Source organism: Fundulus heteroclitus, chromosome 21 (genome assembly GCF_011125445.2).
Source record: "Fundulus heteroclitus isolate FHET01 chromosome 21, MU-UCD_Fhet_4.1, whole genome shotgun sequence".
Taxonomy (NCBI): domain Eukaryota; kingdom Metazoa; phylum Chordata; class Actinopteri; order Cyprinodontiformes; family Fundulidae; genus Fundulus; species Fundulus heteroclitus.
Genome location: NC_046381.1, coordinates 18,728,260 through 18,738,542, shown reverse-complemented (window position 1 = coordinate 18,738,542; position 10,283 = coordinate 18,728,260). Strand labels below are relative to the sequence as shown.

The following is a 10,283-nucleotide window of genomic DNA, read 5'->3' as shown; positions in this document are numbered from 1 at the left end:
GACCAACATGGCTTTTGCAGGTGCTTTTTCAGAGGTTGAACATAAACTCCGTGCCAGAATTGTAATGCTGTTGGCACAGGGACTCAAATACGCAGCAGGTATAGGCATCATTTTGAATTAAACTGCTCTTTTTTTTTTTTTTTACCCAATATGTGATATTTCTGCACGAAATCGTTTATGCGTCTTTTTGGGAAGATTCATGCCGTACATCAGCATTTTAACAATCATAGTGTACCAGTGGCCCATTAGGGCTGCAAAAAAATAAACAGTAATTATTAAGGAAAACAATGTAAAAACTCACATTTCAATGATATGTCTTTTCTAAGTTAAGTTTGCACAAAAAAAACAATAAATACATAATAACAACAGCTGAGCTTAATCAAAACAGTCATGATTAAATCAATGAATTAATTGATCCCATGTTGGAACACATTCTGTGCTACTTACAGGGCTTTGATGTGGGCTCAGTTTTCCTCTATGCTTCTCCATCTTGGCTTCATCTTTGATAAACAAGGCCATGGGGGAATGTGTTACACAGGGGGGACTCCTGAATGTTTAGGAAAGGGCTGCAGATAACAGCAGCCATGGGGCCTGCTGATGAGCCCAGGCTGGCACGACAAACCTAAAGGTTATATGAGATAATACAGGGAGAGAGCTGAGAGTTAAATGTGTGCTCTGAAGAACAACAACTACAACAAAACGGGCTATGATATAAAAACAATGTATGGTGGCGCTCTTTACATGCTTAGATTTAAATGATTTTAGAAGCTGTGAAATACCGGAGGAGTTTTATGGTAACACCCTGGAAGTCACACAGGGTCACAACAGTAGCTAGATAAAATAAATTCAACTGGGTGGAATAAAAAAAAATACAATAATTTATGCTTCCGAAACTGTAGTCTGTCAGGAAGTCTATTATTTCAAACCCGTTTTTTAAAACTTATTTAGGTTATCAGTCACAGCGCTGTGGCCTCTCTTTGTACAGAGGCGATGAATATTGTGACTATAGAAAAATATGAATCAACTTGCATCACTTTTGTTTTCTTAAATAACATATTTAAAGTCAGGGTTTTTTTTTTGTTTGTTTGTTTGTTTAGAAATAGCATTCACACCTAAAAGCCCGAAGTAAACATCTCTAGATAAACTTTCAACGCGCAGAGACCTTTAAACCGAGCAGGCGCCTGCAAAAATAGGCCCGACATTTTGAATCGTAGTATTAAGCACGAGCGTTCTTTATGACATAAACAATGGCGCCGAGACACCTCAGTGGCGTTCAGGCCTGATTAATGTTTTGTTTTTGTTTTTCATAAATATAAATAAACCTGTTATGAACCCTCATGCCCGCAAGCATTACTGATTGGGGTCATTGTTTATGCTTTTATTTTGGCTACATTGTGGAACTTCAACAGCGCTTTAGCCTTCCCTGTCGGGGAGAATCTGTTGACTAAATTGTTGTTTTGATCAAACCGAAATCCCTCACTGACGGCACAGACCTCCAAGAAATCGTTCCTCGTTTTCTTCAGTTCGTTCCGCGGAGGAAAAGCCGCGGACTCCATGTCGGGTTTTGTCGCCTTTCTCTCAAATTAACTTTAATCGTAAAATATATAAAGCCTCTCGGCGCTATCTCTCTCCACGCGGACACACACACACACTCTCTCACTCACACATACACACACACAGGAGCCAATCAGGCGCGCGGTGACAGACTCCACGCATGTTGAACGAGCGCGCGGCACAGGAGCAGAGTGCAGCGCGAGACGGCCGTAGCGCTTGCCTGTCATTAGCTGAGAGGGTGACGGAGCAGCGACAGGGAGAAGAGAGGAGTAGAGGACCCACGCACCCCACACGCAGAGCCGAGGAGAGGGTTGCCGAAAGAAACCCCCCCACGAGAGAGAGTGGGAGACTGACAGAAGCCAATAAGGCGTCGACATGAGCGCTCAGTTTGAGGAAGATATTCTCGACCGGGGCGAGAGGAAGAGCAGCAAATCCCCGACGCTGCTCTCCTCTTACTGCATAGACAGCATTCTGGGCCGCCGCAGTCCCTGTAAGGTCCGGCTGATAGGGGCGCAAAGTTTGGCTGCTCTGCCCGGCAGAGGGGAGTTTGACAAGACGGTGAACGGTAAGCTGAATCTGAGCTAGATTTAAAAAAATAAAGAATAAAAATAAAGAATAATAACGATGATGATAATAATAAAGAAGCTCTTATTTGGAGAGTTAGGGCGCAATTGGTGACATGCGTAAAAACTGCAAGCCTGCATGTGTGTGTTGCTGTACGTGCGCATGTTGAAGGTGATTTCATTGAATTCACCAAATTGTTCGCTGCCATGCGCAATTCTTCGATTTTATGTTCGCAAAAAAATATTTTTAATAAATAAAGAAATCAACTTCTAGCAGGATGCATGCAGTTGCGTGTAAGTATTTTTGTTTTCTCATCCATCCCGCGCTCTCTCTGATTTCTCCACAGGGCCAACGAAGGAGTCCCTTTCCCTCGGCGCTGACATGCACCTGCCTCCCAAGCTCCGTCGGCTGTACGGACCCGGGGGGAAATACCTCCACGACCACGCGGAGAAGCTGGACAGGGAGAGGCTCCTCCTGGAGCAGGCCAGCGAGAGCCTCAAGATCAGCCAGGCGCCGCAGGTGAGCATCAGCCGCAGCAAGTCGTACCGGGAGAACGCGTCGCTGCACCGGGGAGAGGGCGAGCAGAGCCCCGGGGAGACCTCGGAGGACGGCGCCCTCGGGCTGGTGGAGCTCGGCCCGCTGAAGTTCGAGGAGGACGGCGGCAAGGAGGAGGAGGGCAGCTGCGCGGACGCGGCCGCGCTCTCCCCGAAGGACGAGGAGAGGGAGGAGGGCTTGAACGCCGGGGACGGGGACGTGAGGGACGGGGAGGACAGCGTGTGCCTGTCGGCGGGCAGCGACTCGGAGGAGGGGATGCTGAAGCGGAAGCAGAGGAGATACAGGACGACGTTCACCAGCTACCAGCTGGAGGAGCTGGAGAGGGCTTTCCAGAAGACGCACTACCCCGACGTGTTCACCAGGTTAGAAATACAAGATGATAATAATGATGATTTTTAAAAAAAAACGACAATGAAACAAACAACAAAAAATAATCAACGAAAAACACGTCAAATTCAAAACGGAAAAAAATGTACTACAAATGTTTAACATTTCAGTATAATAAAAAAAACGAATTATAGGTTACTGGTTGAATATTAATGTTTTTTAAGAATTAACAAATACGGGATAATACTAATATTATTGATAATAAAAACATTACAAGTTAACTTTTATTATTATTATTATTATTATTATTATTATTATTATTATTATTATTATTATTATTATTATTATTATTATTATTATTGATCCAGGTCGTCGTATTGTGTAACATTAATGTTTTAAAACATTTTCCTAGAGATGCAAAAAAGCCACAAAACATCGTTTGAATTCTGTTTACCATTGTATGAACTAAATCTCCCAATTAACTGCATTTATCCGTAATAAAAAAAAATCAACACTTTCCAGCACACCGTTCCTTCTGAATCCATCCCACTAATTCCACGCGTGGGTGCGGACCACAGCTCATGATAAAACCCTGGAAGTGAACGGCTTCCTTTGCGTATTTGGGCCTGCCGGTTGCTGGGGTCGTTGGTGCCGGTTGCTGGACAGGTGTTATGGGTGGTGGTTGGATGTGGGGGGGGGGGTGATCAGGCTTGGATCAATATGAGAACTGATATAAAGAAAAGATGTACAACGTTGCAGTTTTTTTCTTTATTATTATTTGCATGTAGGCTGCATGCGTGCAAAACGAAAAAAAATGCATCGAGTTTTCTTAAAGGTTTTATTTATTTTTTTCCCCTATAAAGGATCTTCTCGTTTCTATATTTCCACGCGTCCTCTATCGGTGCAGGATTATTCACATTTTCCAGTCGATTTACTTAAAGGAGATTCGCTCTAATTGGGAGCGCGGGCCCCCATCTCGCTGCTACATCTGGAGGGAGCGCCAATTGCTTTGTGTCAGGCTAGTTTAGATGTCATTATTCCAGCCATTATGTTGTTACAGTGACAGGCCTTGGCTAAGGAAAATCTAACAATCACTAGGCCTATTTCTACCCACGCGTGACAGGAGAAAATAGAATATGGCTATGGCGTCTTTCTGTAGGGGGGGAGAAAAAAATAAAAGATATAAAAAAAAAATAATCCAACCTATTTTGGTCGTCTATTGTTGACAGTTAACAACCGGAGGGGACAAAACAGCAATTCTATGTGCTTCCAAGCGACGGCCTGTAACCTTGACTCTTTTCTGTTCCTCTCCTTCTTCCTATTATTCATTTTCTGATCGTTATTCTTTTGCAGAGAGGAGCTCGCGATGCGTCTGGACCTCACCGAGGCCCGCGTTCAGGTGAGTGCTCCCTCCAATCTGTAAAGTGAATCATGTTGTAATGCAAATCGAAAGGAAAGGAGGAGGTGGTGGTGGGTGGTTGGGGGGGGGGGAGCAGCAGCATCCTCTAATGCTTTATCAGTCCTCTGTGAAATGTCCCCTGGATAATAACCAGCTGATATGCGTCACTGATTGAGGATCAGCGATTATGGGGCCAATTTGAGGCAATAATTTATTACAGTAAAACGTGTTAAATGGCCCCCAGTCGCTGCGCCGGGAAGGTCCTTCCTGTTATTGAATGTTATTACACGCGAACTGGGGGACGTTTTAGTGGCAATTAAGCCGACGCCGGCGATTCATAAAAGGCTCACTTAGCGCAGGAGCAAACAGTGCCTGTATTCCCGGGATGAGTTGGTGTTTGAATTCCCATCAGAGGGGACAGATTGGGGGGGGGGGGGGGGGGTGTATGTGTGTGTGAGGGAAGGAGGGAGGGAGAGAGAGAGAAAAAGAAGGGAGGGATAATGCTATTTGATTTCCCATTATGTGATTGCAATAGACCTGCATTGATCCGATGCTTTGCACTTGGGAGCGAATGAGAGACCATTAAAGGTGTTTGCCCCCCCCCCCCCCTCCCTCCTCCTCCTCCTCCTCCTCCCATCCATAGTTTGGCTCTGAAAGCGTGTCTTGCTTGTCTAAAGGCCGGACTCATAACCACAGAGACAGTTCAAACACGATGGAAACTCCGAGAGGTTATGGCCGACGGTAAAACAACAGATGTCTCCTTAAGATGGGGGGTGGAGGGGGGGGGGGGGCTATAGGTGAACAAATCACTTAACGAGCGCCATCAGGAGGTGATAAAGACTCATAAATTCCCGGGGGTCTGTGTAATGCTAAACAGCCCCTGGGGGAATAATGCGTGTGCGCCTCTGTCACTTTTCTACATGTTGACATTTTGCTCAATCTGAATGAGAGAGAGAGAGAGAGAGAGAGAGAGAGAGAGAGAGAGAGAGAGAGAGAGAGAGAGAGAGAGAGAGAGAGAGAGAGAGAGAGAGAGAGAGAGAGAGAGAGAAAAGCGGCATCCGCGGCGGATGCGTGGGAAAGTTAAATACGCTCCTGCGTGGAACTTCTGCGCCTCTTAAGAATTTCATTTAAAGCGCATTAATTGTTATTGGAGCCAGTTCAGCGGTAATTTTCTGGATCTTTTGTTAACAACGCTCTTAATTATCGCTCCCCTCCTCCCCGAAAGCCCGTCTAAAAGGGAGGGAGTTTAATTAGCCAGAAAGTAGATGATGTGAGGAGCCGTGAGCGGCGGGGCTTAGACGGCGCCTGTAATTGCTGCTGACTTTGCGCCTGTCGGCCACGCACCTGAAGCACGCAGCGCGCAGACGGCGCGCAGCAACGGGCTGCCGGGGACGCAAGCAGTCAAAGTGAACCGGTGGTTCCTGTACGGAGTTGATGCCGTGTGTGAAGCCCTCATCGTCCTTTTCGTCCCCACGCAGGTCTGGTTTCAGAACCGCAGGGCCAAGTGGAGGAAGCGAGAGAAGGCAGGGGTGCAGGCCCACCCATCGGGCCTGCCCTTCCCGGGCCCGCTCGCTGCAGGCCATCCTCTCAGCCACTACCTGGAGGGAGGGCCCTTCCCTCCTCACCCTCATCCAGCCTTGGAGTCCGCGTGGACGGCCGCTGCAGCGGCGGCCGCGGCCTTCCCGGGCCTGGCCCCACCGCCTCATAACAGCTCTGCTCCACCCTTGGCCACCCCGCTGGGCCTGGGCACCTTCCTGGGCACGGCTGCCATGTTTCGCCACCCTGCCTTTATCGGACCAACTTTTGGCAGGTGAGTTGCTCCAGTAGAGATGTGGACTTTACACATGTCAAGTTGAGGCATTTTGTTGTGATGATGATGATAAAGATAACACAAAGTGAAAGTAGCATCCCACGGTGAAACCTGCCCAACATGTCCAAGACCTTTTCATTGTAGCAGCTGCATTCAGCTGGGCAACTGTGCTGCTAAACCATCCACAGTAATCACATCCAATCATATGTGGAAACATTCATGTAATCCATGCTGATGCAACCAACCAGTGGCGGTTCTGCTAAACATGCTGCCCTGGGTGCCCCCCCCCCCCCTTTCATCTGCTGAACCAGGAAGGAAGGGAAACCTAACAGTGCCCGTCCTCTTAGCTTTTCTTTGCTTTCTTTCAATAGATATAATGATGAAACCTGTTTTAAAACATTCATAATCCACTGTATCCACTGTATAATAATTCAAGTTCTTGTCTGATGTGTATTTTTTTTTACCACTTGTTTAAATCGAACGTTTATTTAAAATGCTCCCTTTTTTTTGCAAAGAGAATATATGTTGAATTAATCTAAAATTGTGTTTAAGAATCACTTTATTGGTCAGCCCAGTTTTTTTTTTAAATCAGTCAAAGTAATTTGGATTTTAAACTGCAGATGACCAAATGTATAGGCTCGACAAATTAAAAACAGCCAAACAGTCCTTTGATTTATCCCAAAACCAGACATTATTACATTATATTTATTTTCTTGTAGTGTTCACATTACAGGGGGTTGGCATACAGATAAGCAATAGAAAACTCATCCTGGAGCCGGTGGTTAACTTTTCCCCCCTGAACGTTCATGGCACCCCATCGGCTGTGCCGCCCTGGACAATGAGCCGTATCTCTGGAATCAGCAACCGATCCCAACCATTGGTTTCTGGTGTTTGAAAACATCCTGAACTAGTGTTTATCGTTAATCATCATAGGTCGGGTGATTCTGAACGTGATCACGTTTTATCGAATAACAACAGAGCACAGAGTATTCGCTGAACCCCAGTGGATCTGATGCACAGCCCTCCTGCAGGCCTAATATGTGCCTCTAGTATTTATGTCTCAGACGGCCTGTCTCTCCAGCAGGCTATAGCCTCCCCATAAAACACAACCCCTTACATTCATCCCTGTATTTTAAAGTAAATCACAACCATTGTGCAGAAAGGACCCCAGCAGCAAATCAGCTTAAAATAAACTCCCCGCACTGCACAGCGCGGCTTAGATGGGAGGTGGTCTTCAGTCACACTCCGTCTATGTTTATCTCAGTGTCTGCTTCGAAATGTGTTACACTGCTAGCCATTCACAGTTTGGTCTAATTAACCTGTTAAACGCGTTAATAAATTAGCCAAACGTGTGAACTTCCACATCAAGCTGTGAGTAGGGGGGGGTGATACCCGATGTGACACAATTAGCCTTGCCAATGTAGAACATGAGAGTACTGTGCATTTTATTGGGCCAGTGGTCAAAGCAGGGTCAGAATGAAGAGTAAACTCTGACAACAGCACCGGCATATGCATAAATTATTTGAAAGAATCTACGGCAGCTTCATGTGTTCAAAACATGAGCAAAATCTAGACCCTTCAATGCTGATATGTATTTGGCAGCATCTACAGATCGATCCAAGCCTCGGCCGCTCCTTTTCACCGAGAGTTAAAAGCAGAGTTCCTCTTCTGCCGCTCTAACACTTCCATTTAATTTAAGGACCAGACACCTTTAGCTCAGAAATAACCAAGCTTGCTGTTTTATCTCGCCAATGCATACATCAACTCAAAAAATGTGTTTATTTTAATTTAGATGGTTGAACTCTGGTCTTCCTTCAGGCTGTTCTCCAGTATGGGTCCCCTGACAAGTGCTTCCACCGCCGCGGCCCTCCTCCGTCAGCCTGCACCGCCCGTGGAGAGCCCCTCCCACGCAGCCTCTGTCCTCAGCGACCCCTCCTCCTCCTCCTCTTCCTCTTCCTCCGCCTCGTCCTCCTCTGCGGCGGCGGCGGACCGCAGGGCCTCCAGCATCGCCGCGCTGCGCCTCAAGGCCAAGGAACACTCGGCTCAGCTCACCCAACTTAACATCCTGCCAGCCGGAGCCACGGGGAAGGAGGTGTGCTGAAGCCTCAACCCGCTCCGGGCGTATACGCCCCATTCCATGACACCATGACCCACCCACTCCCTCAGAAAAAAAAAACAAAAAAACAAGAAAAGCAAAACCTTCATACCTCTGGAGGCTTCCCTGATAAACATGCCCCCCCCCCCCTACCTCATGTTTCCCCAACAATATAGCACGACCAAATGCAGCAGAGCACCAGCTGTGCGTCTCTGCTATATATAAGCATTTCATCCTTTCACACCGTTTCCAGAGCTTTCAGTTAAATAATAACAATATTCTGGGAAGAGATCCAAAGATTAAATACATTTATATAGCTATCTATTTCAAATACTTATTGACAACTTCCACGGTCACTCACAGGTGTTGTATGGGGGGGGGATTGTTTACAGTGCATACATATACATTAGAAATATACAGCACTCAAGTCACTAGAGGTGGAATGTACCAAATAAATGAGCTTTTAATAATAATAATAATAATAATAATAAAAACAGATTATAATCTTACAAACGTGAGGTACAGTTAACCCAAACAGCTTTTTAGGGTCATTTATACATCTAAAAGCAGGACCTGCGTCTGTTTGTGTGGCTCTGAGGTCGAGACGCACCCCCCATTACGCCCAGCCGCAGAGCCGAGGAGCGGCAGGGCGTCCCAGACTCTTACCGGGGAAAAGCTCCTCCAGTAACACTGCGGAATCCGTATGCATTGCTGTGTGGGCTGAGCCGGTCTGCGTGTGTAACAAAGACGAGTTTGGAGGAGTTCCCCCCCATATGAACCCACCCACCCTGAACCAAAGGAAAAACGCGTCCATAGACCTTCCAATAGCGCTCTCTCTGCCAGCCTGACTCCTCTCCGCTGCTCGCCTGTCCGTCCGCCGCGCCCAGCCGCTCCACTGCCAGCCTGTTTCTCACTGACGTTTACATTTCCCATCATCTGCATCCACCTTTCTCTATCCGGTTATAGTTGATTTTTTTTTTTTTTTTTTGCCCCCTCCCCTCCCCTCCGGCAGTGGCATCTCAGCTGGCTCTGACTCCGGGGACATATACGAGCAATGACACCTGACTGTGTGAGAGAGGAAAACTGTAAATATTGTGTACAAAAAAAAAGAAAAAAAAGAAAAAAAAAGATTTAAAAAAAATGGAGGAAAAAAGCGTGACAAGTAAGAGAAAAAGGAATGATTTTCAAAACAAGGTCGTGTATATTTTAAGAGACCCTGTTTTGATGAATTTGCACTCGGTGTAGTGTGTAATGAATGTCGCCCTGTGTAGATTTCCACCTGTGTTTATGAATTATTAGGTTTTTAGATGATTATTTATGTCCAAACTTTTCCCAGAGGAAATGAGTGAAGGGTATTTGTTTTTTTCATATTAAGTGACTGTACGTTTCCTGGCTTAATAACATTAATTTGAATAAATGACATTGGTAAAATGAGTTATTTTTTTATTATTATTATTTAAACATCCCCCAATAATAAGAGACCTTCACCGGGAAAGGAAATAAGCAAATTATAGAGCTCTTAATAAAAGGTGCAAAAAAAAAAAAAAAGACGTGCTTTCTGTCTTACCTTGCAGTGACAGGTGCTCAAAAGGAGGAACATTTTCCCAAAAGCCAAAATGTATTAGTAGGTGTTTAATCCACCGCAGTTCAGTTGACAAAATACTAACCATATATTCATGAGCTTAATCCCCACATGAGAAAGGCCCGACAAAGGCGAGGGGCTTTTCAATTCAAGCGCCCACTTTATCTTTGGGGGGGCCGTCACAGAACTTGCTTAAAAACCCTTTAAAGGCGCTAAATTGGTGTTAACATCTGTAATGCCATGTCGATGGAAGAGAGTCCCCTTTGTCATTAATGAAGTAACAAACCACTTCATCAATCGGCTTCCACACACACACACACACTCACACACAACCTGGGAGAGTTAATTCCCCCCAAAATCCCCACTCTGACGCAGGACCATTAGCGCAATCAATGGT

General features: G+C 45.9%; 1 protein-coding gene across 1 annotated transcript; it reads left to right on the top strand.

Moving 5' to 3' along the window:
* The first annotated feature begins 1,645 nt into the window (after positions 1-1,645).
* Positions 1,646-9,738, top strand: arxa (aristaless related homeobox a). Its single transcript, XM_036125260.1, has 5 exons — positions 1,646-2,119; positions 2,465-3,035; positions 4,354-4,399; positions 5,878-6,209; positions 8,028-9,738. Exons 1-5 carry the CDS (start codon positions 1,930-1,932, stop codon positions 8,308-8,310), a joined length of 1,422 nt encoding a protein of 473 aa, XP_035981153.1. The 5' UTR covers positions 1,646-1,929; the 3' UTR covers positions 8,311-9,738.
* Positions 9,739-10,283: the final 545 nt, after the last annotated feature.

What these genes read in the sequence shown, in the direction of transcription:
- arxa (XM_036125260.1), top strand. Translation starts at nt 1,930, where the DNA reads ATGAGCGCTCAGTTTGAGGAAGATATTCTCGACCGGGGCGAGAGGAAG. An exon ending in GTTTGACAAGACGGTGAACG is followed by an intron (nt 2,120 to 2,464) that starts GTAAGCTGAATC and finishes ATTTCTCCACAG; the next exon opens with GGCCAACGAAGGAGTCCCTT. An exon ending in TACCCCGACGTGTTCACCAG is followed by an intron (nt 3,036 to 4,353) that starts GTTAGAAATACA and finishes ATTCTTTTGCAG; the next exon opens with AGAGGAGCTCGCGATGCGTC.